This window comes from Netta rufina (assembly GCF_964035555.1).
Source record: "Netta rufina genome assembly, chromosome: 26".
Taxonomy (NCBI): Eukaryota; Metazoa; Chordata; class Aves; order Anseriformes; family Anatidae; genus Netta; species Netta rufina.
Genome location: NC_140150.1, coordinates 4,945,706 through 4,971,860, shown reverse-complemented (window position 1 = coordinate 4,971,860; position 26,155 = coordinate 4,945,706). Strand labels below are relative to the sequence as shown.

General features: G+C 66.8%; 3 protein-coding genes across 5 annotated transcripts; 2 read left to right on the top strand and 1 right to left on the bottom strand.

Moving 5' to 3' along the window:
- Positions 1-1,405: 1,405 nt before the first annotated feature.
- Positions 1,406-6,778, top strand: LOC311219008 (uncharacterized protein; the record flags this gene model as incomplete). Its single annotated transcript, XM_084301954.1, has 14 exons — positions 1,406-1,524; positions 2,274-2,320; positions 2,607-2,683; positions 2,805-2,868; positions 3,121-3,196; positions 3,425-3,452; positions 4,054-4,194; positions 4,309-4,440; positions 4,695-4,842; positions 5,274-5,326; positions 5,912-5,962; positions 6,067-6,143; positions 6,233-6,346; positions 6,619-6,778. The coding sequence occupies 14 exons, from the start codon at positions 1,406-1,408 to the stop codon at positions 6,776-6,778; spliced, it is 1,287 nt and encodes a 428-aa protein (XP_084158080.1).
- A 1,078-nt stretch (positions 6,779-7,856) lies between these two features.
- On the top strand, positions 7,857-21,618 carry MICAL1 (microtubule associated monooxygenase, calponin and LIM domain containing 1). 3 transcript variants are annotated; one of them, XM_084301878.1, is made up of 26 exons: positions 7,857-7,970; positions 11,596-11,871; positions 12,560-12,788; positions 12,885-13,163; positions 13,774-13,981; positions 14,072-14,188; positions 14,323-14,577; positions 14,745-14,845; positions 14,959-15,216; positions 15,666-15,781; positions 15,905-16,031; positions 16,358-16,430; positions 16,874-17,024; positions 17,093-17,280; positions 17,384-17,493; positions 17,578-17,628; positions 17,724-17,801; positions 18,130-18,298; positions 18,408-18,490; positions 18,597-19,062; positions 19,165-19,253; positions 19,356-19,451; positions 19,564-19,657; positions 19,739-19,838; positions 19,931-20,004; positions 20,093-21,618. In XM_084301878.1, exons 4-26 carry the CDS (start codon positions 12,903-12,905, stop codon positions 20,221-20,223), a joined length of 3,396 nt encoding a protein of 1,131 aa, XP_084158004.1. In that variant the 5' UTR covers positions 7,857-7,970; positions 11,596-11,871; positions 12,560-12,788; positions 12,885-12,902; the 3' UTR covers positions 20,224-21,618. The 3 variants fall into 3 exon arrangements, with proteins under 3 accessions (XP_084158004.1, XP_084158005.1, XP_084158006.1); XM_084301879.1 differs by having other exon boundaries at positions 7,862-7,970; positions 11,600-11,871; XM_084301880.1 differs by lacking the exon at positions 11,596-11,871 and having other exon boundaries at positions 7,868-7,970.
- Positions 21,619-21,813: 195 nt separating this feature from the next.
- On the bottom strand, positions 21,814-26,135 carry SMPD2 (sphingomyelin phosphodiesterase 2). The gene is made up of 11 exons (XM_084301881.1): positions 26,116-26,135; positions 24,777-24,871; positions 24,214-24,310; positions 24,050-24,126; positions 23,736-23,829; positions 23,563-23,652; positions 23,221-23,303; positions 22,980-23,112; positions 22,784-22,888; positions 22,549-22,705; positions 21,814-22,346 (listed from the first exon to the last, which is right to left on the bottom strand). Exons 2-11 carry the CDS (start codon positions 24,824-24,826, stop codon positions 22,003-22,005), a joined length of 1,230 nt encoding a protein of 409 aa, XP_084158007.1. The 5' UTR covers positions 24,827-24,871; positions 26,116-26,135; the 3' UTR covers positions 21,814-22,002.
- Between the last annotated feature and the right edge of the window lie 20 nt (positions 26,136-26,155).

The following is a 26,155-nucleotide window of genomic DNA, read 5'->3' as shown; positions in this document are numbered from 1 at the left end:
CCTTCTCGCTTCGAGCCGTTCCCTGGCAGCTCCTTCTGCTCCAGATGCAGTCGCTCTCCCCTCCGAGGAGGCTCTGCCGCCGCCGGCTTGCACCGCCTGGGGCCCCGGACCCGCCGGCCGAGCCGCCCCCCTCGGCCCCCTCCCGGGGACCCGACTGCACCGAGGGCTGGGTGCGAGCCGTGGGCTGCTCGGGACGGATTTGGGCAGGTAACTGAAGTCCCCGAGCCGAGAGAGAGCTGGGTCTGGCTGCCTGGGGGGTTATGTTTGTGCCCCGTTGTGTGCGAGTGAGCCGCCTGCCTCTGGATTTGCAGCCGTAAAACAGAGCGAGATGAGGAGCTGCGAGCGGGCAAACCGCGGGGGCTGCGGCGGCTGTCACCGAGCAAACGCTCTGCAGCGGGGGCCATCGCTCAGGAAAAACCCAATGCTCACTGATGGGATGAGGTGGGGGATTCCTGGGGGCTCCCCGGACCCCTGGGCAGAGGTGTCGGGGATAATTCCCAGCCGACAGGCATTAAGGATTTGACGTGGTGGAGCATCGCTCGCTTTTACGCCGAGATCAAGGCTGGGCAGGCTCTGGGAGAAGCAGAATTGTCCCACTTGGTGCGGGGGAACTGAGGCTGAGGCTTTGCACAGGTTTGGGGGGGGCTCAGCCGGTCCCTGCTCTTTGCCCACTTAAATCTCTGCTGCATTTTGTCCTGGCAAAATAAAATAAAATAATTTCCTTCTGCCCCGTAGCTGCGTTCCTGCAGGCACAGCTCCCCAGGACATGCATCCTGCAGGAGAGCCCCTTCTGCACGGCGATCATCATGGGCTGGCAGCGACTCCCCGGGCTCTCTGCCGTCTCTCTCTCTGTTTTTTAAACATTGCAAAACAACTTAAATGAGGCATCCGGGCTTGCTTACAGAAGGAATTGGGAATCCCTTCTATTTATCTATCCAGGAGCCTGACAGGCGGGGTTGCTCGGAGCGCCCCCAGCCTGGGGCACAGCGGGATTTCCCCCCTCTGCACAGGGTGCCCAGGCTGGCAGGGGGTGCAAATATACCCCATGTAGGGCTGAGGATCGTGTCCTTGATGCTAGAGACCACGAGGGGCAGGAAAATGGGGGTAGCAAGGGGAAAATCTGCCCTCAGTGTTGTATTGAGAGGTGGCTCGCCATAAATCCCTCGCTCTCCTCTCCCGGTGCCCGTGCCCGTCCCAGCAGCATCCCCCCCGCGTCCCGCTGGGGCCCCTCCACCCCTTTCCCCACAGATGCCTCCACGCTGAAGCAGCAGAGGAGCTCGGAGCTCCTGCTGGGTGCGAAAACGCTTTAAAAATATAACATTTAGAGGCGTTCTCCCATCTGCGCGCAGCTAATATGTGTCTCTCGTGATAGGTGTGCTGGTCCTGGAGCCTCCGCACTGTGCAAATGAAGCCGCTCGCGGGGACCTCGCCGGGCGCGGGGGAAGAGGTGCAGGGACGTGCCCAGGGGCGTGCGGCGCGGCAGCGGCACAGGAGGGGCTGCCGGCAGAGCCCCCCGGCTCACAGGTAGGGGCACCGGGGGCTAGCGGGTGCCAGCGGGGCCACCATGGGGCTGGCAGAGCCGGCTGGTGGCACCGGGCGCCGTTTGGGCGCAGCAGAAATTATTATTATTGTCTTTTTCTTGCTAATCCTGGGGACTGACTTGCAGGGAATAGCTCCACTGAGCCCTGTCCGGAGCCTGGAGCAAGTTTTGGGGGTGCAAACCCCTTTTCTAGCTGCACGCTGGGCTCTTGCATGAGCTCTTTGCACAGCAGCCCCTTAATTTCCACGTGTGGGTGCTCCAGCGTCCCTGGCCCCACCGAGCAGGGATGCTACAGAGCTGCCGCACCTCCTTGCACCCAGGACAGGATTTTGGGGAGCGTGCGCTCATGCTGAAGCCCTCTGTCCCCACGGCGGTGACACGAGATGACTCCTGGGGGCCCTGCCAGCAGCTGCGTGTGCCGCTGTGCTTGCGAAGAGGCCAGCTTGGCAGCCGGGGCGCAATAAATGTGCTGAGGAGGAGCGCGGCCGCGGGCCGGTGACTCAGAGCTGGCTGCGAGCGGCTTCGGCAGCTCCTCTGCAGCGGCTGCGGGAGCAGAGGGACAGGGGGAGGCTGCGCCCGTGCCGGGGCCAGCGGGGACGGAGCGGGCTGGGGAGGATGCTCGGGAAGGAGCCAGGTCTGGGGCAGCGTGGGGGTGGGATGTCGGCTCTCCCTCTGGAGTTTTTTGGGGGTTTAGTGGAGTTTCTTTGGGGTTTACTCGGGCTCCTCTCCGCAGGGAGCAGCAGGCAGAGCCGGCCGGGCTCCCCGCGTCTCCGGATGAAGGTAAGGGCAGCGGGGATGGGGGGAGAGGGGTTGTTTCATGCACCCTCCTGAGCAGCATCGCGTGAGTTTGGGAAGGGGGCCCCTCTCCCTGCATCTCAATGCCCCCTCCAGCTTGGGGAGCATGAAGGGGTCCCCTGAAGCTGCTCCTGAGTGCTGGGGATATCCTTAAAAATGTGGAGGTGTTTTGGGGGACACCTGCCAGCCTGTGCCTGCTGGGAAACTCCTGGAGTTTTTGTTTTTTTGGGGGGCTCTGCCACCCCGCTGCCACCACCCTCTCTGTCCCCAGGGAGGATGAGCAGTCCCCAGGGACACCCAGACGGGGTCGTGGCCGGGAGCAAGCAGAGCACGGAGCGCGTCAGCGAGGTGAGAGGGACGGGAGGGTGCCGGGTTCGGGCCCCCGGAGCCACGCGGTGATGCTCTTTTTGGGATGCCGTCCAGCACCAGGAGGGGGTTGCTCCGACAGCACCCTTGTCCCCCTCCGCAGGAGCCAGGCAAGGACAGGCAGGAGCTGGCCGTGCGCACCGGGGACAGTGACGGCACCGAGGAAGGTGAGTCCCCGTCCAGGTCCTGGGCTGGGTCCCCTCGTGGTGGGGCTTGAAGTGTCTGGGGTGTTGGGGTCCGATGGGTTTTCGCTCCCATGGTGGAGACCCGGGGACTGGTTTGGGGGATGTGAAACCCTGCTGGTGCTGGGGGAGGGATCGGGACGTTCTCACGCTGGGACAGGAGGGCAGAGGGAAGAGGAGAAGCAGACCAAAGCCTCCACGAGCGGTCTCTCCAGCGGTGTCACTGCCTCCCCGCAGATGCAGAAACCCTGGAGGAGCCGCTGCTGAGCTTCCCCGGTGAGCTCCCGGTGCTGGAGAGACTGGGCCTGCAGAGGTAAAAGGGGCGAGCACCGGCATCGCTGCTGGGGGGCTGCAGGACGGGGGGGGGGGGTCCTGGGGCACGGCGTGCTCCGGGGATGGGGCTTCCCATGGCACGAGAGCCGCTCTGCAGGCAGGGGTCCCAATTCTGGAGGTGGCCAGCATCCAAGGGAGCAGCCCAAGCGTGTTTTCGGCGTGCAGCCCCCTGGTGCCACCACCCCTGACAGCACTTCTCTTTTTGCAGCGTGGCTTTGACGGAGCAGGACGTGGAGGTGAGGGCTGCTGGGGGCCGGGGGTGGGCTGGGGAACGGGGACAGGGGACAAGGGACAGGGGACGGATGCCGTGTGCCCGGCCCTGGCACCGCAGTCCCTTGGCAGTCGCTGCACGAGTCTCTTTCGTGGTGACGCTGTTGGCACTCGGAGGCAGCCGCATTTCCGTGGCGAGACGAGCCCGACCTCTGCGCGCCCGCAGTCCTGCAAAGCGCTCTGCAGCTCGCCCTCAGCCAGGGAGGCAGCAGAAGCCACGTTAATAAAACTAATTGGCCTGCGAGTGCCAGGGCTTGAGGCAGGCTCTGCTGTCCGGCGTGTTGGCTGCGAGGGCTGGCATCTGCCTGGCACGCTCCTGCCAGCAGGGTTTGGGATTCCCACGCATTATCAGCTGCCTGGAGCTGTGTCTCAGGCCCATAGCATCTCCTGGGGGCTGCCCCCTGCGTGCAGCAGCTTAATGAGTGCTGGGGAAAAGCAAGTGCTAATTGCCCTCAGCACCAGCCCTGTTTGGTGACATGCTAAAGGGGGCTGGCTGTGCCATGGGGACAATGGTCCGTGGCCTTCCTGTTGTCCCATGTCCCACCTGTGTGCCCTCCTGCCCCCCAGGCAGCCTTTGCCCACCTTGCCCTGGCTTTTCGCTGCGACGTCTTCACCCTGCGGCAACGGGTGCAGGTGGAGAAGCGGGCACGGGATGCGGCGGAGGAAAACATCCAGGAGGAGCTGGGGCAGTGCCGGGCTGCCCTGGAGGTAGGCAGCACCGGGGCAGGCTGGCATCCGCTGGGGACCTCCAGCTCCGGAGGGGTTTGGAGGACTGGAAACCTCGTCTCCAGCAGCCCCCATCCTCCCCCTGTCCCCCCGCAGAGGCTGGGCGCATCCTGCTCGGACGCGGGCTGCAAGGAGACGCTGGAGCAGCTGCAGCACAGCCTGGCCGTGCTGGCGGCCGCCGTGGAGCGGGCAACGAGCGCTGCGGAGAAACTGGGGGCCGTTCATCAGGTCAGTGATCACCCAGGGTGGGGTGGAGGGTGCTGGGGACGCACCGCTGGGCTTGCTGGGGTCTGTCCGTGCTCCTCCTGCTGCTGGTGTGGGAATCTTGCTTGTGAACGCTGGGGTGCAAGGGATCTGCCCGCCCTTGGGTGTGTGTAAGGGATCGGTTTGCACCGCTGTCGGCCCCCGGGGGTGGTGGGGACACCGGGGGGCTGTAGGGACAGAGGAGCTGGGACCTGATGGCCCGTGCCGCCCGGCTGCAGGAGGCGCGGATGAGCCGAGCGGCGGAGGTGATGGTCCAGCACGTGGAGAACCTGAAGCGGCACCACCTGCGGGAGCACGCCGAGCTGGAGGAGATGAAGCGCCTGATCCAGCAAAACTCCCGCAACCGGCAGCTGGCCGAGACCCAGGGTGAGGTGGGCTGCGGGGTTTGGTCCTGAGCCCCTCGGGTGCGTGGTCTGGGGACGGGGGCGGGTGACAGCTGGGGCCGCAGCCGCCCGACCCGATGACAAGCACGAGGGGCCCCGTAACGGCAGCCACGGAGTGGGAGCAGCTGCTGGTGGCCGCAGAGCTGTCAGCCCGCGGCTCAGCGGGGAATGCAGGGCGGGGGGGGCACACAAAGGACGCTCTGTCCCCAGCCCCCGGCCCTGCAAACCCCACGCACGCTCCGAGCGAGGTCTCCCCAGCGAGGGCACCCCTGGGACTCGTGCCAGGCATGGGGCACGGGGCCCTGCTCGCCTTCAATTGGGGGGACGTTTGCATTTTCCTGCACATTAGCCCCCATTTTTATTTTTATTTTTGTATTTTGGAGGCAATCTAAGACTTCTTTCCCTTGCTCCCAGATGACACGGAGCCACGGTTGAGGCCTCACCCCCTGATGCGATCCTTCCAGCAGGTAACCGGGCGAAGCAGCCCCTCCGCCAGCCCCCAGCCATCGTCCCCGTGCCCTGCCACCGTCCCTCACCCGGCTGTCCCCGCGCACCCGCCACCCCCCCGGGCAGCACCACCCTTCCCAGCCGCTTGCTGCGGGCGAGGTCTGCTAGAAACACCGGGGATGGGGGCAAAAATTAGGGGCGGCCACGGGGGAGATGGTGTCCGGGGTGTCTCAGGCAGGTCCCTCTGCATTGCAGGGCTTGGCTGGCAGGAGGCCGTTCTCTAGCACCAGCTCGAATTCGGCACTGGTTCCCCTCCAGCTCAAGAGGTAGGGGAGCGCTCGGGGAGGGGTCAGGCAGCCCCGGTGGCACGGCTCGAAGCAGCAAGGACAGGCACGATGCTCTTGGCTTTGCCCTTCCCTCTCCTCACCGGCTTCCCCCCGTAGCAGCAGGGCTGGTGGGAGGCTGGCAGGATCCTTCCTCCTCCTCCTCCTCTTCCTCCTCGTCCTCCTCGGTGCCCCCTTGCCCGTGGTGGGGAGGTGGGAGAAGGGGCTGGGGGGCGCGGGGAGGGGGCGTGATGCTGACCGCAGCCCCTCGCTTCCCCGCAGGCATCTGCCCGCCGCAGAGTCAGCATCGCCGTCATCCCCAAGCAGCTCTTGGTAAGGACCCGCACAGCACAGCGGGGACAGGAGGGGGCTGAGCCCCCACCACAGGGCTCGGTGCCATCGGGGGGCTGCTCAAAATCCCCCCTTTTTGTGCCCAGCCAGGTGCCAGCACGGACGGCCGAGCGTCCCCCGCCAGCGAGCCGGAGGGGCCCCAGCGTCCGGCCAGCACCCAGAGGTACCCACACTGCGTGGTGAGGGGACCGTGGCCCCGTCTGCCACCGTCCCACGGGGGACAGCACAGCCTCCTGCCTTCTCCCTCCCCAGGAGCGAGCTGGAGCCACCGGGCCGGGGCAGCACCGTGAGCGGGGAGCCGGCAGCTGGGGCGGATGGCAAGGACACGAGCGCAGGGGGCGAGGAGCCGGAGCAGCTTGGGCTGATGTGAGCGCACCCCGCGTCCTCCCTGCAGCCTTTGGGGGGGGGCTCTGTGGTCCCAAAGTGGTCGGCATGTAGGGATGGAGCTGGGGGGCTTGGGGACGGAGAGCAGGGATGGTTCGTGGCTGCCTCATCTCGCCCCTGCCTCAGTTTCCCCGTGCGTTGCAGGTCACCTGCACCCTCCCCAGCCTCGTTTCGTTTGGGGTTTGCAAAAGGGCCCCTCATCCCTGCTGGGGCCGCTTTAGGGTGACGAGCGTCCCCTGTCACCTTCTCCCCAGGTCCAAGGGGTCCCCGGCGGAGCTGTGGCGGCCGTGGCTCTTCCTCCCGCAGCACTACTGGGTTCTGTTCTGGCTGCTTCTCCTCAGTGTCGCCTTCCTCCTCCTCCTCCGCGTCCTGGAGCTGCAGCGGCTGCAGCCCGCGGCGTCGCCCAAGGCCTAGCTGCAGCGGGGGGGAGGCGGCTGGGGGGCACCCGCTCTCCATCACTGCTCCTGCCCCCCGCCACGAAACACAGAGACCCTAGAGAAATAAAATCGGAGGCAGAATCGGGGAGTTTTTGGATGGAGCAGGGGGCGATGCCCGGTGCTAGGAGCTGAGGGGGGCTGGAGCCAGCTTGCGGGCATGAAGCTGCAGCAGCCCCCAGCCCTGCCAGGAGGTTCCTCGTTCTCACGCCACGCTGAGGGCTATGGGGATGTGCCCACGTGTCCCCTTTTCCCTGGGGACACAAAGCAGGCTGCCTGGGGCCAGCAGGTTGGCATTAGAGCTGTGTCCCTGCTGTGCCATTGCGGTGGCACACCCTTGCTCCCTGGGGGCACTCATCACCAAGGGCTGCTGCTGCTCTCCTCCTCCCCACGTTTTGGGGGCCGCCACCACCTCCGTCCCTGTCCCCAGCCCCGGCGTGGGCACTCCAGGGGCACTGCAGAGCAGCCGTCGCTGTGTGCCTCTGCTTCTTCTGCCACCGTGATCAAAAGCGAGTGCTGCTTCCCAGCAAGTTCCCCCCGGGGGAAAGAAACCCGCGCCTGGAAGGAGCCGAGGAGCGGCGAGCCGTGTTCGTAGCGCCAGGAAGGGCTTGCAAACAGAGGGAGCTGTTTCCGACAGCTCCCGTGCCTGGGAAAAGTGCCCAGCTTTCCGCAGCCGCCCCATTTCCGTGTCCGCCCCGGCCTCTCGCGCCTCCGAGCCGCGGGTGGGCTCCGCAGTGCCTGCACCCGGGGGATTTGCACGGGGTTGGGGGGCTCGAAACACCCCAGTCTGGTTACGGGGAGGCTGTGGGTGAGGGTCCTGCACCAGGACCCCCGTGAGGACACCCCAAAGGGCTGTGGGGAGGAGGGATGGAGGTGTTGGGCCGGCTGTCCCGCGTCCCCGTGGCCGCAGGCAGCGCCGCGAGTGACTCACAGGTTGCCGACGTAGCCCCGGCTCCGTGTGCCAGCTCGCCCCGTGTCCCTGAGTCACCGCAGCCTCGTGGCAGGTTGTCACCCTGCGTCACCGCCCCGCGAGCCCCTTCACCCAGCTGCTTGCCCCAGTATGGGGCAAGCGGCCAGCAGCACCCCGAGGAGGCCACCGCTGGACAAATCCCCCAAAACACCCGGCCAGGAGCAACCTTCGGTGACCCAGCGGTTCCACCCTCTGCCCCAAGGTACGGTCACCCCCCTGGGATCCTTTGCCCAAGGTGGAAAATTTGTCCCCAAAGTTTCCCCGAGGGCAGCAGCGCTCGGGGATGCGGGGGGGCTCGTTTGGGGACGGGGCTGAGCGCATCCCCCTGCGCGGAGCAGGACCTGGTTCCCAGGCTCTATTTCTGGGGGCAGGAGGGAAGTAGGGGATGGGAAGCGAAACGGTGTGTTTCAGCGGCGGAATCTTGTGTTTTGCTTTGCCAAAAGGCTGCTTTCTCAGCCCAGAAGTCAAAAACGCGGCAGGGGTCGCGCTGCGCATCCCTGCGCCAGCGCGGGGCTGGGACCCCCAGGCTGGGGAGGGGAGGGAGGAAGAGGAGGAGGAGGAAGGAGGAAGGAGCTCCGGCGCTGCAGCCTCCGCAGCTGCACTCAAAACCCACGCTTGCAGCTAAAAATAAATAATTAATAGTAAAAAAAGAAAAAAAAAAAAAAAAAAAAAAGCAGCAGCACAAAGCCGGGCAGCCCCCGCGGCCGCCCTGCCCCTCCTCTCCTCGGCTGGGCTGTTCCCAGCGCCGCCTTCCAGCAGCCCGGACCCGCGGTGGGGAGGGGGAGGAAGAGGAGGAGGAGGAGGAAGAGGCCAGGGAAGCGGGAGGAGAGAGGAGGGGACGGGGCAGCCCCTTCCTGCCCGCCCCCGGCCCCGTGTTTTGTTTTTTTTTTGCCTCAGTTTCCCCGAGCGCGGAGTCCTGGAGGTGAGTGGGGAGGGGACGGGCAGAGCATCCCCGGGGGAGGAGGGGAGGGGAGCACCCCAATGTCCCCTTCCCAAGGGACATCCCGGACACTAGCATCGCTCTGCCAGTTGCTGAACCCCCGAGGGGTGATTTTGGGGTGGGGGTGCGCACTTGGGGGGTGCACCAGCAGCGGTCCCCAGGGTGCCTTGTGGGGCTGCTCGGTGGCGGTGGGAGCGCTTTGTGTCCCCCCGAGGGGTCTCCATGAAGCCCCTCTGAGTGTCCCCAGGGGCAGCAGGGTCCCCCCCAGTCCTCGTTTGCAGCCCCTCGGCTCTGCCACCACGGGGCAGAGAGCAAAGGGAGCAGCCCCCCCCCTCCTGGACCCTTCCCCAGTAGCACCAGTGCTCCCAGCACCGAGCAGGAAGAGCTTTGCAAAGGGACAGGGGCTTCCCCTATCCCAGGAGGATGCTCCGTGTGAGCCTCTGCTCCATCTCCCTCCACCCCGTTGTGTCCCCATCCCTGGTGGTCCCAGCCCCAATTTTTGGGGTGCAGAGCCCCCGGGCTTCACGAGCCCGCCGTCCCCCCAAGGCACAGCTGCTGCTGCTCCGCAGGCAGAGCATCCCCAGCAGCAGGAGGCCGGAGCAGAGGCCGGGCTGAGTTATTTTTGCCCAGCCCAAGCGAGAGGCTTCCCGGAAACGTCTGTCGGTGCGAAACTGCGTCAAGGAGAGGGACAGAGCTGTCCCCGTACCCTTGGCCGCGGTCAGATGGCCCCACGGGGACAGCTGGGGCTGGAGATGAAGGAGAAGCAGGAGGAGGAGGAAAGAGACACCAGGGCTGGCTGCTCGCTGACTTCCTCCCGAGCACGGCTCGGCTGCAGGAGGCTCCTTCTGCGCGCTCCGAGGGGGTGGCGCTGAGCGGGGGGACGAAGGCGAGCCCCTGGCACCGAGCAGCTCAAAGGCTGGGGGAGTGACACCCCCGGAGCCACGTCTGACGGGGCTGGGCTGTGGTTTTGGGGATCCCCTGCAAAGGACGGTGCCAAAATGCCCCGAGAAGGGCGTGCTTCTGCTGGTGGTGGCCACAGGAGCCGCAGCTGGGACCTGCCCGTGGTTGGTACCCTGGGGATTTTGGTACCTTGGGGATTTCGGTACCCCAGGCTTTCAGCACGAGCTTCCCAGGGATTTTTTTTTTGCAGCAGCCAGCCCCTCGCTGTGACCAGTGATGGGTTTGTCCCCGTCCTTCACCCTTCTCCCAGCAGCTGCACCCCGGGGAACGAGGGGGGCTCGGGCACTGCTGCAGTGCCCGGAGCTGCCACGAGCCAAGGGTTCGGCCAGGACGTGCCCACACACCCACCGACCCGGCCCCAGCTGGAGCAGCCGCCTGATTTTTCTCCTTCCTGCAAGGATTAAAGCAGGGCCAGATAAGGGCTGGCTTCTGGGCGTTGGCTGGGGCCATCTCCCTGCCCGAAGGCATGCCGGGGAGGAGGGCGCTGCTCCCCCTGAGCACGGTGACGGGGATGGGAAGAGCACTGCCCGCTGCCTTTACCCCTTCCAGCAGCAGTGCGATGGGACCAGTTGCCAAAACCAGCAGTTTGGCGTCCCTTCCGGCAGCAGTGCAATGCCCCAAAACCAGGATTTGGGGCTGCCCCATTGCGTGGTCCCGAGAGCTGCTCCATCCCACCCATGGCATTTTTGGTCGACCTTGAGACCCTGGAAGGACCTTCCCGAGGTCCAGGCTGGGCTGAGCAGCCTGACCCTGGGCTCTCCGGGCTGGATCCCAAACCCAGAGCAGCCCGGTCCGTGCTGGGAGCCCGCTCACCAGCGAGGGGAGAGGCCCAGCTGCAAGGGAATCTGCTGCTGCTGCTGGAAACCCTCCCAGCCCGCATTAGCTCACCGCGGCCCCGTGTCCTTTCCCACCCTCTTTCCATGTGCCTGGAGGACACGTCTGGTTTGCTGGCAGCCCAGAAACCCCACAGCAGCTTCCCTGCCTTTTCCTAGCGGGAGAGGACAAGGTGGGGGGGTGACCCCGTAAGCGAAGCGGGGCACCCCTGCTGTGGGGTTGCTCCGTGTGCCCCGGCCCCCGGTGACGTCCCCGAGGGCTGCGTTTCTGCAGCCGCCCCAACCGGAGCCACCACGAGCTGAGTCAGGGCTGGCTGCAACCCCCACCTCCTCCCTCTGCCTCGCCGGGGCGGTTTTGAAGGCAGAAATGCAAAAAGCAGTCACACTGGGGCGTGGGGAGAGCAGAGCTGGGGGGCAGCAGGCTCAGCACCGTGCCCCCCTCCCCGGTTGGCACCAGCCCCTGCGGGCTGCAGGCTCGTTCTTTGCAGCAGATCTGCAGGAGCTGAGTATCCGGGGAGGTTTCTGCCCTTGCTTGAAATTATCGTGGGGGGGGTTCAGGCATGCCAGAGGGGACGCGGAGCGCCAGCCCGAGCATCGCTTCCGTTGGAAACTCGGCGTAACACAAGGCTGCTTGTTCTGCCTCCTCCGGGCTTCCTCGCCGAGCCCAAAGCGCCGGGGCTGGAAAAGTTCCTTGGCACGGGGAGCTCCCGTCCCGGGGGGGAACCGAGGGGTGGAAATGGAAGGGGTGCTCCCAGCGTGGGTGCTTTATGGCCCCCATCCTGCCCCGTGCCTGCGGCGGTGTGAGCTCCCCGGGGAAAAGCCGCAGCGCCCGGAACAGCCTCCTGGGGAGGAGGAGGGAAGGAAGCTGTGGGCTGGCGTGCCTGCCTGCTCCGGTCAGGTTGGCAGCGCTGCCTCAGTTTCCCCAGGTTTTTCTGCTCCTTATTTCCCCCTGGCACCGTGCGGGGGATGCTCAGAAACCCGCCCCCGCTGCCACGAACGCGTGGCTTGTGCCCTTCGTCCCCGCGCCGCCACCCTGGGGACCCGTGGGCACCTGCTCCAGCCCAGCTGGCTGCTTCGTCCTTGTGTCTGCCCAGGCAGGAAGAGGTTAAAATGCTGAGGTTTCCTGTTTGTGATGCTCGGGAGGTGCACAACCACTTTGCGTCCTCTGAGGCACTGCTGGAAAGAGACCGGGCTTGAAACCCAGCCGGAATTCGGGCTCTCCAGCGCCAAAACGCCTCTCCCTGCCCTGCCGAAGGCAGCGCGGCTCGGCTGCGGCGTCCTTCCCCCCTCCGGCACCTCGCTGCAGAGCCGTGGGGCCGGCCGCTGCCTTCGGGGAGCTCCACGTGAGGGCAAAGCTCAATGGTTCAAAGGTAGGAGCGCGGCGGCTCCTGGGCGAGACTTTTCACCGGGCTGCTCCTCCTCGCTGCCTTGGCCGGCTGCTCTGCGGGGCTGGGGAGGTTTTTCCCAGCCCCGGGGTTTGGCGAGGATTTCCCAGCCCCCGGGGTTTGGGGCTGGCTGGAGAGGGCAAAGCTTCGTGCTGCGGGCTGTGCCAGGACAAGGTGGCACGGGATGGTGCTCGGCTTGCGGTGGCACCGGGGTTTGGGGACGGCGCCGGGCGCTTGGAGGCTGCAGGGAGCGCACGGGGAGAAGCTGGGCACGGGGAGGGTCTGGGGGATGCTCTGCACCCCGGCTCTCGCAGAGAAGATGACTGCTGGGGCCATCGGTGCCGTGGTTTGCTTATTTTTTATTTCCCCCCCCCTCGTTGCTTCCTCCCTGCTCGTCTCTGCGTGCCTCGAGGCTGGCAGCTTCCGCCCCGCCGGGGCAGCAGAGGCGGAGGTGGGCGCGAATCTCCCCTCGCTGCTTTGCAAAACCCATCCTGCTCCTTCCTGCCCCGTGGGTGCTGAGCAGCCGGGCTTTGCTGCTTTTTGGGGCAGCTGCTAAACTGGGGCCCTGCGGTTTGTCCTGGCAGCCGGGGCCCCCTTTGACTGCCCCGTTGTGAGGAGGAAGGAAGCGGCCTCGTTGCTCCAAACGTCCCCGCTCTGCTCTCGCTCGCTGCAGGTACACGCAGCACAGAGGAAGCCGCTCGCCACCCGCAGCCGTCCCCGTCCCCTCCCCTGACGTCGCCCGCTGCAGGGTGACACCGTGGCTCGCTGGGTGCAGCACCCAGAGGAGGCTGAGCCAGGCGTTGTCAGAAAGAGGACAGATTTTGGCGTCCCCCTCACCCAAATCGCCGCGGGGTCCGCGACGGCTGCAGCACCCGCTGGGAAACCTCACGCCGAGACACCAGGTCCTGCAGCATCCCCGGGAAGGATGGGGGCTCAGGGGGTCCCCTGCTTGTCCCCACTGTCCCTGCTGTCCCTGCTTACCCCCGCTGTCCCACCAGGCTGCCAGCTGAGGCAGGATGAGCGTGCCGGACGGCGAGCCGGCCAACCCGGCCCATGCCCTGTTCGAGAGCTTCCTGCGGGCCGGGCAGTGCCAGGAGGTGCTGAGCTGCTTCGAGGAGCTGTGCCAGCAGCTGGGGCTGCAGGGCAGCGGGCTGCAGCTCTACCACGGCCTCAAGGCTGGCCTCAACTACTGGAGTGCCAAGGCCCTGTGGAGCAAGCTGGATAAGAAAGCCGGGCACAAGGACTACGACCAAGGCACGGCGTGCGCCAACACCAAGGTACCGCTGGCCGTGGGGTGTGGGTTTGGGTCCCTCCGTGCCCTGTGCCACGTCCCTGGGGTGAGGGCATCCACTGGGACGTCCTCACTCGCACACTGAGGATGCGGGATGTGCCCTTTGGGGTGCTGCTGGGGCTGTTCATTAGCCCTGCTGCCTCTCCATGGCGTGAAGGGGCCAAGGGACATGCCGAGCCCTTAGGGTGCCAGCACCGGGTGTCCCCCTGGGGCTGGGGATTCCCCTCCTGCCCTTCCAAGGGCTGACAGCTTTTGTCCCTGCTGTCACCTCCCGGTTGGCGGCACTTCAAACTTCAGAGCCCGATGCTGGTGAAAATTTCCCCGTTCCTCATCTGCTGCAGAGGGGAAGCGTGGGCGCCTTATCTCGGCCAGCACTGAATTGCTGCCGTTGCAAATCGCCACCGTGCAAAGGTTCAGCCGGGGGGGGGGGGGGGGGGGGCGGGAGGTTCACCCCGCAGGGCCCCCACTTTGCAAGGAGCAGCACCGGGGAGCAAGGAAAGGGAGCGGGGAGGGCCGGATCCTGCACTGGGACGGGGAAGGGGGGAGATGCTGAGCCCCGAGATTTGCCCCCATCCCACCGCCCGTCCCCTCCGCAGTGCCTGGTGGTGGGGGCAGGCCCCTGCGGGCTGCGGGTGGCCATCGAGCTGGCGCTGCTGGGCGCGCGCGTGGTGCTGGTGGAGAAGCGCGACGCCTTCTCCCGCAACAACGTCCTGCACCTCTGGCCCTTCACCATCCACGACCTGCGGGCGCTGGGGGCCAAGAAGTTTTACGGGCGCTTCTGCACCGGCACGCTGGATCACATCAGTGAGTCGGGTGCTGGGGGCTCCCTGGGGACCGGGGTGGGGGACACGCGGATGTGGGCGCAGCTCCCGGTGCTTTCTGTCCCCCCCGCAGGCATCCGTCAGCTGCAGCTCATCCTGCTGAAGGTGGCCCTGCTGCTGGGCGTGGAGGTGCACATCAACGTGCAGTTCAAGGACCTCCTGCCCCCCGCCAGCAGGGGGGACGACCAGGGTAAGGCACCGGTGCCGTCCCCGGGGACAAGGACAGGGCTGCGGCGGTGGCTCTGAGCCCTCCGGGGAGGGGACTAGGCGCAAATGGTGCCCCCAAAAGCCCAGCCCCACGCCGTGACCCCCCCCTATCCGCAGGCGGCTGGCGGGCTGTGCTGCAGCCCAGCTCCTCTCCCCTCAGCCACTACGAGTTCGACGTCCTCATCTCGGCCGGCGGCGGCAAGTTCGTCCCCGAGGGTTTCAAGAGGAAGGAGACGCGGGGGAAGGTGGCCATCGGCATCACCACCAACTTCGTCAACCGCCACAGCCGGGCCGAGGTGGAGGTGTCGGAGATCAGCGGCGTGGCGCGGATCTACAACCAGAAGTTCTTCCAAAACCTCTACAACAAAACAGGTCGGTGGGCCCCGAGCGGTGACAGAGGGCCTGGGGGTTCCCATTTATCCCCTGGTGCACCCAGGATGTCCCCCCCGGGGTGGGATGCGTGTCCCCGCACGGTGCCCCCACGCAGGGGACGCTTGGTGGCCCCACGCGGCTCCGCTCAGCCCCTTCCCCATCGGCAGGTATCGACCTGGAAAACATCGTCTACTACAAGGACGACACTCACTACTTCGTCATGACGGCCAAGAAGCAGAGCCTGCTCAAGAAGGGGGTCATCCTGCAGGTGAGGCGGGCAGGATCCGGCCCCAGGAGCTGCCCGTCCCCCTGGGCTGGGGGACAAACGCCACCGCCCGCAGCCTGGCCGCATTCACCCCGTCCCCATCCCCGTCCCCGCAGGACAAACCGGACATCGAGAGCCTCCTGGCCGACGAGAACGTGAACCGGGACGCCCTCCTCAGCTACGCCAAGGAAGCCGCCAACTTCTCCACCAACTACCGCCTGCCCGAGCTGGAGTTCGCCCTCAACCACCGGGCCCTGCCCGACGTCAACATGTTCGACTTCACCTGCATGACCCGCTCCGAGAACGCGGCGCTGGTGCGGGAGCACAACGGGGCGCGCCTGCTGCTGGGGCTGGTGGGCGACTGCTTGGTGGAGGTGAGGGCCGTGCCTCAGTTTCCCCTTTCCCAGCGAGGGCTGCCTGATGCGTTTATTGCATTGTGTTCCCCATCCCTGAGTGCTTCTCGCCCCCGTCCCCACGGGCACGCTCCCCAACAGCGGAAGCATTTGGGGTGCCCGGTAGCGGGACGCTTTGGTGGGGACGGGGTCGTCCCTTCTGCATCCCCACCGGAGATTTTCGGGGTGGAGGAGCAGCCCGGCTCCTCCCCAGACGTGACTGCATCGGTGGCAACGTCTGGCTGCAGCCGTGGGGCTGGGGAGGAGACGTCTGTCCGTCCGCTCCCCGCGCGTCTCGCTGTCTCTCCCCGCTTTCATCTCCGGCCAAGCCCGGCAGCTCCGCGCCTCCTCCCAGCCGCCCCGACCGGCTGCGTGGCTCCAGCCCCGTCCCTTTCTCCAGCCCCATCCCTCTCTCACCTTTTTCTCCGCAGCCCTTCTGGCCTCTGGGCACCGGTGTGGCCAGGGGCTTCCTGGCCGCCTTCGACGCGGCGTGGATGGTGCGGCGGTGGGCAGCCGGGACGCCCCCGCTGGAGGTGCTGGCCGAGAGGTGAGAGCCCCCCCCCAGCCTGGCTGGGCTGATCCCAAATCAGGATTTCTGTCTCCTCGGTGGGGTGGCCAAAAAGGGGCCGTGTCCCCGCGGTGGCACCCAGCGCTGTTCCCTCACGCCCAGGGAAAGCATCTACCAGCACCTTTCGCAAACCTCCCCGGACAACACCAACAAGAACGTCAGCCAGTACAGCATCGACCCCGCCACGCGCTACCCCAACATCAACCTGCACGCCATCAAAGCCAACCAGGTACCCGGCCCCGAGCTTTTTTTTGGGGTGCAGAGCCCCGGGTCTCTGCTTCCCAGCCCCGCTCAGGCACAGAGGAATCGGCCATCCTGCTTAGCCCCCATCGAGGGCTGGGTGACACCGGGTGACACCGATTTGTGAGGTCCCCTGTCCCCCAGGAGTGTCAGGCTGAGGCTGCAGGTCCCCAGGGAGCGTAACGCATTTCCTGTTGGGGATGCAGGTGGTGCTGGGAGCTGGGGGGGGTCTGGGTGTCCCCCTCACCAAGGCCACCTCCCGGCACGGTGCCAACATCTTGGTGCGGTTGGTGACCTGCGTGTCCCCGCTGGCAGGTCCGGGACCTCTACCTCGTGGGCACGGTGGAGGTGGACCACAAGAAGAGGAGAGACAAGCGGCTCAGCACCGGTAGGAGCGATCGGTCCTGCCCCAGCCCCTCCCCGCCACCAGGACCCCCCTGGCAGCCCACGGCGGAGCGGCTCCTGCCCTGATTCCCCTCCCTGTCCTCCTCCTCTCGTGCCGGAGCCCTGGCTGGTGCCCAGCCACCCGCTGCGCTCCTCCCAGCACCGCCCGCGTCTCCATCCTGGTGGCACCACTCGTATCCGTCCCTTCTACCCCCGTGGGGACACGGCCCCCCCGCTGCCTTCTCCAACAGCAGGAGGTGTCCCCTTCCTTCTGGTGCCGAGCCATGGAACACCCACGGGTGCTTCACCAACCCACTCCTTGGGCTTTGGGGTGGCGAGGTTGCACGGGGGCGGTCCCCGGGGGGCTGCATTTAAAGCTGAGGGAGGGGGGCTTTGCGGAGGGGGTGTCCCCGGGGTGGGATGGGGACGCGTGTGCTGCCTCCCCAGCTGTCTCCGGAGACGCCTACGAGGAGCTGCTGCGGTGGTGCCAGGCCAGCACGGCCGGGTACCGCGGCGTGGAGGTCACCGACTTCACCAGCTCCTGGACCAGCGGCTTGGCTCTCTGCGCCCTCGTCCACCGATTCCGCCCCGACCTGGTGTGAGTGCCCGGCCCCCGGGACCCCCGACCTGCAGAGCCCACCCTGACGGCGCCCACCCTCCCCGCAGGGATTTCCACGCCGTGGACCCCCAGGATCCCGTCGGGATCCACCAGCTGATGCTGGACACGGCGGAGCAGGAGCTGGGCATCCAACCCGTCCTCTCCAGCACCGAAATGGCCTTGATGGCGGAGCCCGACCGCCTGGGGCTCATCACCTACCTCAGCCAGTTCTATGAAGCCTTCAAACCTTCTCCAGGTGAGGGATTTCGGGGGGGTTTATCCCACCCTCAGCCCCCCCCGGGGCCGGCTGGGTGCTGCCCGCTGTCAGGGTGCGTCCCCAGCACGTCCCCTCTGCGCAGCGTCGGCGGAGGTCAGCAAGAAGCCGATGTCCCCGCGCGGCACAAGGGGCGCCATCCTCTTCCTCAGCAAGCTGCAGAAGAGCCGCACTCTGACCCACAAACGTGCCCAGGTGAGCACCCCAGCACCCCCCAGCCCCTCGTGGCACCCCACGGCCGTGCCCCCCCAGCTCCGAGCCCCCCGTTTGTGTCGGCAGGAGAGCGCACAGAAGGACCCCGAAGCCAAAAAGATCCACAGGGACGCCGAGGTGGGTCCGCACCGCGCACCACGAGGGATGCTCTGGGGGGTGCAACCCACGGGGGGGCAACGGGTGCTGACCCCCCCACCTTGGCACGCTCTTAGGTGGACGCAGCACTGGACGGAGACCCTCTGGATGGTGACCACAGCCAGCCACCAGCCGCCACCGCGGACCCTGTGCAGGTTGGTCCTCGCTTTGCCCCGGGGAGGGGACCCTCGGGGTGGGCACGGGGGGGGTGGTGGCACCGCGGCTCCTCCTGCACATGGGCACGAGCCAAGGGCTGGGACCGGCGCTGCGCAAGCGGCCGCCCACGGGCTGACTGCTCCTCCCAGCGAGTTTCCTGACCCAACTGGTTTTCCGGAGCCGAGTCCTGCCGCTCCCTGCGTGGTGCCAGCAGCGAGCAGAGAGCGGGGCAAAACCCCATGCCCCCCTCCCCGGCGCCCGCAAAGCCCCGGGGCCGGGTGGGTGCCGTCACCCCGTGCCCCCACAACCCTCCCTCTCCTTCTGCAGCCGCCGTCCCGTGGGGAGAGCAGCGACGCCTGCTACTTCTGTGGCCGGCGCGTCTACATCCTGGAGAGGGCCAGCGCCGAGGGGCACTTCTTCCACCGCGGCTGCTTCCAGTGCTGGCAGTGCGGGGCCACGCTGCGCCTGGGCGACTACGCCTTCCACGAGGAGGACGGTGAGCAGGGCTTGGGGACGGGGTTCTTGGGATGAGGTGCTGGGGACGGGTGGCTTTCTGCTCTGCAATCTCTTTGCTCGCTCGTCACACGCTCGTGCCCCCGCTCCAGGTCATTTTTACTGCTTGCTTCACGACCCCAACGCCCCCGGTATGGATATGCCCCCCAGTGAGCCCCCGGTGCTGCCCGATGGGGTAAGTAGCCGTAAATCCCCATAGGTGAAATCGGGTCCCAGAAATTTTGGAGGGGCGTGGCTGCTCGTTCTGGCCCCACGGTGCACCACCCCTGGCTTTGCCCTAGGATGTCAATGCCAACCCCACGTTTTCGGACGCTGAGAGCCCCTGTGCGTCCCCTGAGGGCGAGGAGGTGCTCGGGTCCCCACAGTCCCCGCTGGCAACCCCAGAGCTGGGGGAAGAACCCGGGGCGGAGGAGGATGCTGCGGACACCGGAGAGGTGGAGGAGCGGGAGGTGGCACCCTCGGGGCCGGACGATGTCCCGGAGGAGGACGAGGGTCCCGGCGCAGAGCCCCAACGGGAGGCAGAGGAGGCTGAGGAGGGAGGAGGCAGGAGGAAGATCGTCCTCTCGCCCCTGGAGAAGCTCAGCCTGTCCACGCTGAGCCTCACCGGGGATGCTGAGGCTGAGGCGCCCCCAAAACCAGCCCGGCTGCGGCTGCAAGCGGCGCCCGAGGCCCTGCCTGCCCTGTGGCCGGGGCTGGCTGCCTGGCAGGAGGAGGAGGAGGAGGACCACGAGGTGGACATGGAGGAAGGTGGGTGGCTGCCTGCTGGGATCTCTGGGGCCCTCCTGCACCCTGCCATGCCCCACTGCTGCCGCGCGGCCTAAAACAGCTCTTATTTTTGGGGGGGTGCAGATTCAGAGGAGAGTGACAGCGAGGAAGAGGAGGAGGAGGAGGGGGCAGAGGAGGAAGAAGGCCTGGACCTGGGCACCATAGGGGAGTCTGTGAGTGCTGTCCCCAAACAGCGGTGACCCCACTGGGCTCTCACTGGCCTGATGCCGAGGTTTTGGGGCCGGCCCTGCCTGACCCCCTGCATCCCTTTGCAGTGCCCGATCCTCGGGGACCTGAAGTACGCCACCTGCAAGCGCACGCTGCCCCGCCGGGTGCGGGAGGCACAGATGAAGCGGTTCTGCAAAGCACAGGTAGCCCTGATGGGCTGAGCCGGGTCCCCATCCCATCCCCATCCCCATCCCATCCCCATCCCATACACTGGGAAGCCCCGGACCACGTCCGAGCGCTGCTCTCCCCTCGCAGGCCATCCAGAGGCGGCTGGAGGAGATCGAAGTGACCTTCCGCGAGCTGGAGCAGCAAGGCATCAAGCTGGAGAAGTTCCTCCGGGATGAGGGAGGTAAGGACAGGGTGCCGGGCCCCCCGTGGTGCCCAAGGTTGGGGTCTGCACCCCACTCATCCCCCCCTTGCTGCCCCACAGGCAGCCCGGCCGACCAGAAGACGCAGTGGATGAACCAGCTGCTGTACCTGGTGCAGAAGAAGAACAGCCTCATGTCCGAGGAGTCAGACCTCATGATTGCGTAAGGCCGAGGGAGATAAAGGCTGCCTGGGACCCCCCCCCCCAAATCCCCGACCCCATGCCCAGAACCCCCCCACCCTTCCCTCCCCGCAGGGTACAGGAGCTGAAGCTGGAGGAGCAGCAGTGGCAGCTGGACCAGAAGCTGCGCTGGTACATGGAAAAGGAGGGTAAGCGCCCGTGCGGGATGGGGGGGGAGCGGGGCCAGGCTTGGGACCCCCCCCACCTCGGCCCCACTGCAGCCCCCTGCTCCCGCAGAAGCCCTGAAGACAGCCGAAGACTGCGTGGCCGAGAAGGAGACCCTGGCGCAGCTGCTGGACGTGGTGAACAAGCGCAACGCCCTCATCCAGATGCAGGAGGAGAAGCGGCTCAGCGAGCTGCACGCCTGACCGACCCCCCGGCTCCTCCCGGGGGGGCACGAGCAGACCCCCCCCGGCCGACCACCGCCCTGAGCTGCCTCGCGGGCAGCTGCTGCCGTGGCAAAGCCAGGTCCCCGCTTGCCAAAAGCTGCTGCGGAGGGGCCAGACCCGCTGGTGGATGCAGGCGGGGGTGGCACCGAGGAGCACCCCCCGGCTCTGGGGCGCGGAGAGGGCGTCCCCGCGTGCGGCTGGAGCGCCTTCGCCTTGCGCTTGCTTGGAAATGGAATTTGCAGGGGGCATGAAACGCGTGGGCTGCAGTGGCTCTGCACAGAGCTTGCTAGAGGAGAAAAAAAAAAAAAAAAACAACAAAAAACAACAAACAAAACAAAACATGGGTTATTGGGGTCTCGCCCGGCGCTGGAGATCCCATGGATGTGACCCCTGCGAGGAGGACGCTGCCCAGACCCAGCCAGTGGCGTCGGAAGCTTTTGGTCCTGCAGAGCCCCTCGTGCTCGAGCTGTGTTGCTGCTTCAGGACAGGCTGTGCCTGGTCCCAGCGGGTGAGGGGTCCCCAGCGGCACCCAGCCTGCCCTGTGCCTTGGCCCTCCCGGGCCCCAAAGGACTTCGCTCCCAGCAGTGAGGACGTGACCACGGCCACCACAGGGAGAGCTCAGCGGAGGTGCCAGGTGTGGAGGGGCAGCATCAGGAGCAGCCCTGGGAAGCCACCAGAGGACATCCATCCCATCCCGGGACATCCATCCCAATGTGGAACATCCATCCCGTCCCAGGATATCCATCCCAACCAGGGACATCCATCCCAGCTCAGGTCATCCACCTCAACCTGGGACGTCCATCCCAACCTCGAACATCCATCCCAACCCAGGACATCCCTCCTGACCCAGGACATCCATCCCAGCCCGACACATCTGGCTCTACAATTGGGACCAGCAACGGCCAGAGCGGGCTGAGCGCACAGCATCTCTGCTTTTGGGTGCCGCCGTCCCCATCCCCTGCAGGAAACCAGGGTCACAAACCTCCACGTGACTTTAGGGGGACGGGGACATTTAACCAGCTGCTCTCCCGGTGGATTTTGCCCAGGGCTGGCACCAGGTGCGTGTGACACAGAGGACAAGAGCCGCTGGTGGCTGTTTCCTCCTTGCCCCTTTGGGGCTCTTCCTGCTTGCCGATGCCAAAGTGCCCTTCGCACCGATCTCTCGGACCTTTAAGGAGTCTCCAGGTGCTGCAGGGCCGTTCCCCCTGCTGACACGGTGCTTTCTGCAGTCCCCGGCTGTGTTGGGCTGTCATAGGGGTGCTGGGCGCGGGCTCCTCCGTGGCTGCCCTCACCCAAAGGTTCCTCCTGTGCCCCCACACCTTCCCGGCTGCATTTCGTTTGGCCCTGCTGCAAGCCCCCTCCCTTTGAATAAAGCCTCCCAGACGCGGCCCTAGGGCTCAAACACCGCCTTTATTTTCTCTATGACTCAAATCCGGCTGCTGGGGTGGCCCAAAGCTCTCAGGGGGAGCCCCTGGGGCTGTCCTGGGCAGGGGGAGGCCGAGGTGCTCGCACACCCCGGGGTGTCCATCCAGACAGAAAGGGCATATTAAAAAAGATAATTAAAGCCTGCCTCCACCGTGGTTCCCACGGGGGCAAACCTTTTGTCCCAAAACCTTAATTCCACCCCAGAAGGCGGCTGTGGAACCCGCGCTACTGAGCCTGCCGCAGCACTGCTCACCAAAATCCCAAAGTCAAGGAGAAAAAGGGGCCTGAGCCGGGTCAGGATGGGGCCGGGGATGAATCCCCCCAAGCCCCCGGTCAGGAGCGTCCGGGGCGCTCCTGCAGCACCCCCAGCGCCATCCGCATCTGCTCCTCGGTGCCCTGCAGCATCTTCACCTCGATGGTGTGGAAGAGGTGGAGGCCGGTGGCGAGGAGGAGGACGCCGAGGGCGAGGAAGGCCAGCAGGGCGAAGGACAGCTTGGGGAAGGGCTGCCCCTCCGCCAGCCCCGCCAGGGCGCCCAGCGCGGCCACGGCCTGCAGCAGCAGCAGCAGCAGGGCCAGCAGGGCCATCCTGCCCGAGGAGTAGCGCTGCCGCCGCGCCGCCTGCAGCCCCACGCGCACCTCGGTCCGCGCCTCGCTCAGCACCTCCACCAGCGCCGGCACTGCGGGGACAAGGCGGGGGGGCTCAGTGAAGCGGCACCCCCCCCTCCCTACCCTTTTTTCTCCCCATCCCCGCGCCCCTCCGCCAGCTCCCTCCCCGAAAGGGGACGCGCTGGGAAGAGGAAGCATCCCCAAAATTTCCTCTCCGTCTTTCACCAGGATCCCCCAAAAAGGGGGGTGCTGGGGGGGTGCCCCCCTCCTTACCGGCCGTGCTGGGGGTGACACCCGCTGCCTGCCCCGTCCTCTGGACGTGCAGCGTTGCCATCACGGCCTCGTGGTCCGAGTAGGGGATATCCATGCCCGGGGCTGTCCCCGTGGTGGTCTGCAGCTCCTCGCACCTCACCGTGAAGCCGGAGCCAGCCTGGGCAGGGACACAGCGGGGTCAGGAGGTGTCCCCCTCCATAACCCCCCCATCCCAGCCCTGGGGGGTCCTCATCACCTTGTAGAGGATGTAGTCGATGCGGATGCCCAGCGGGAAGGGCTGCAGCTCTGAATTGACGGTGAAGCAGTTGTTGGGGATCAGGGTGCAGCCGTCCTCGCAGCCCTGCGAGCAAGCACCATGTCCCGGCATGGCCCAGGACCCCCCCGGACGTGGGGGTGTCCCTCGAGCCCCCCGCTCAGCCCGTGCCGCTCACCTCGAAGTGCTTGGTCTCGGTGAAGGCGTCCCGCAGCCCCGTCCAGCAGCGCAGCAGCCGGATGCCCACGTCTTGGGGGTGCATGTTCAGGTCCCCCCCCAGCAGCACCACGTCAGCCGCCTTCGCCGTGTGCCTGCAGGGACGGCACTGGCTCAGCCTCCCCCGCCACACCCCGGGAGAGGGGTGGGGGGAAACTGGGACCCCCCCCGGTACCCCCCAGCCACAGTCCATGGCCGCTCACCGGATGAACTGCAGCAGCTCCCAGGCTTGCACCACGCGGTGCGGCAGGTAGGCGTCCTTCTCCCGGCAGTACTCGGCGTGCAGCTGCCAAAAACAGGGGGGCAAAGGGGCCGTGACCTCCCTCTGCAGCTCCAGGGCTCCCTGCAACCCACCCGGCCCCTTTGGGGGTCTCTCAAATCCCGTGGCTGCTGGCTGACCCCACCAAAAGGACCCCCACCCCATTGCACAGCCTGGCTTTTGGGACGCAGCCCCCCCACCCTAGGCAATATCTCATTAAATTGCCGCAGGGAGGGGACAGCAAAGGCCACGTGGCCACTCGTGTCCCCCACACCGAGGTGCTCACGTGGGTGACGTAGACGTTGAAGACGATCCCGGAGATGTTAATGACGGCGAGCCCCACGGACTTGCCGCAGAACCAGTCCCCGTGCTGGAGCTGGAAAAAGGGAAGGGGAGAGACGGGGTCCAGCGCGGCTCCGTGGGGTCCTGGGGGTGCCGCGTGCCCCCCACCCCACTCACCATGTAGGGGTAACCGTTGAGCGAGTACTGGTAGAGCAGCGTGTCCAGGATGGGGAACTTGGAGAAGATGCAGAGCCCGCTGCCGATGACACCGCTGCGGGACGGGGGGTGCAGTGAGCATGCGCCCCCTCCCCATATCTCCCTCCCTCTACCCTGGGGTCCGCCGTGCGTCCCCATGCGCCGCGCTCCCCGGTGCCACGGGGCCAGGACACCAACAGCACCCACACCGTGGGCTCTCCATGGGTTAAACCCCCCCCGGCACAGCCCTGGGGACACCCGGGGGGGAAAAAGGGGAGCAGCCTGGCCCCCCTCACCTGCGAAAATAATGGGAGAAGGGGCAGCAGCCTCCCAGCTTCGCCTTCAGGTCGCTGTAGTCCTGCTCGCTCCATACCTGCGGGACAGCGGCACGGGCGGAGGACGGGAGCCCCTGGGCTCACGGGGCTGAGACCGGGCGCGCTCAGCTCACGCGTGGCCTCACCTCCTGCAGGAGCACCAGGTCGAAGCCCTCCTGGCACAGCCTGTCCCCGATGAGCCGGATTCGCTCCTGGCGCCGCTTGCTCAGGTAGCGGATGGCCCTGGTGGAGAGGGGCAGGCGGTGACAGCTCGGGGGGGTTGGGGAGGGTTTGGGGCACGTGGGGACACAGAATGAGGGGGGAGAGGGTGCTGGTAATGATACGGGGCAGGAGGCAGCTGGGGGGAAAGGGAGGGTAGGGAGAAAGGGCCTTGTGGGGACATGGGGACAAGAGGGGCGTGCAGGGAGCCTGCTTGGGGACAGATTTTCCTGCCTGCAAGGTGAAGATGCCCACCCCCAGATGGAGTGGAAATGGGGGGCCCTTTCCTGGTGGGAGAAGGGGGAGTGTAAGTGGGGAGTGAGGACAAGGAGCACTGCCCAGCCGAGCACCTCACAGCCTTTTGGGGCTGAGAGAGCGGTGCGAACCCGAAATAAAGGGGGCAGGCAGGTAGCCCCATGGCCAGGCCCCCATCCCTTGGGGTGGCTGTCCCCGTCTCTGTCCCCGCATCCCCGGCGGACTCTGGACTCACCAGCAGTTGAGGTCGAAGACGCGGAGGCGCAGCGCGGGGTCCCCCTCCATCGCTCAGCGGGGCTCGGCCGGGCGGCACCAGGCAGAGGGGGGGTCCTGCAGGGAGCAGCCTTGGGGTGACGGCGCCCCGAGAGCCGGGGAAGCCGCGCTGCGGTGGCGGAGGGGCCGAGGCAAAGGCCGTGAGGGAGGAGCAGACGGGGTGCCCAGCCTCATCCACACCCTCCCCTCCACTGGGCCTATCCTGAACCCCAGATTCATCCCCGGTGACCTCTCCATCCCGAGAACAGGGACAGCGTGGGCACAGGGCCAGGGAAGGGGTGCAGGCACCCAAACCCTCCGGTCCTGAGCTCACTGCACACACTTTAACCCTGCCACAAAGCACAGCTGCGAGGCAGGGCCCCCCCCACCCTTCCCAGCTCCTATCTCCAGGACCCAGACCCTGAACCGGACCCAACCTCGCTCCTCCACCGATCGCCTCCTGGGGAGGTTTCAAAAGTGCAAAAAGCAAACCCGGGGACACGGCTGGATGTGAGCGCTCCAACCGCCTGTCCCGGGGGGGCTGCCACGGGACCCCATGGCCACGACCTGTCCCGAGTGGGCCCCCCCCCCAAAAAAAAAAAGGGACCCCTTGGCCACGGCTCCGCTTTGCCTTTCCCTGGCCAAAAGCTCCCCACGAAGCCCCCGGGAAGGTGAGAGCAGCAGCTCCGTGCTCCTGCCCCGATGCCTGCAGCGGGGCTGAGCCCCCCCGAGGACCATCCCCAGCCCCCCAAGGACCATCCCCAGCCCCCTGAGTACCATCCCCAGCCCGGGGGGAGAGGGGTGGGTTTTGCTTCGCGGGGGGAGCGCAGAAGGGCCGGGGCGCGGAGATGGAGCGGAGCTGGGAAGGGGGCACGGAGCAGGGCGCGGAGCAACAGGGGGGGCGCGGAGCCGGGTGCGGGGCGAGGAACCGGGAGCGGAGCCGGGTGCGGAACCGGGGGCTGGGAGAGGAACCGGGAACGGGGCGCGGAGCAACAGGGGGAGCGCGGAGCCGGGAGCAGGGCGCAGAGCTGGAAACAGGACGAGAAGCAACAGGGGGAGCGCGGAGCCTTGGAGAGGGCCCGGAGCCGGGTGCGGAGCCGGGAGCGGAGCCGGGTGCGGAACCGGGAGGTGGGAGCGGAACCGGGAGCAGGGCGCAGAGCTGGAAACGGGGCGAGGAGCAACAGGGGGAGCGCGGAGCCGGGTGCGGGGCGAGGAACCGGGAGCCGGGCGCGGGGCGCGGAGCAACAGGCGGGGTGCGGGGTGCGGAGCGGGGCCGGGGGGGTGCGGAGCGGGTCCGGGGGGGGAGCAGCTCGGGACCGGACCTGGCCGGGGCCGGCAGCCGCAGGACTACGAGTCCCGACG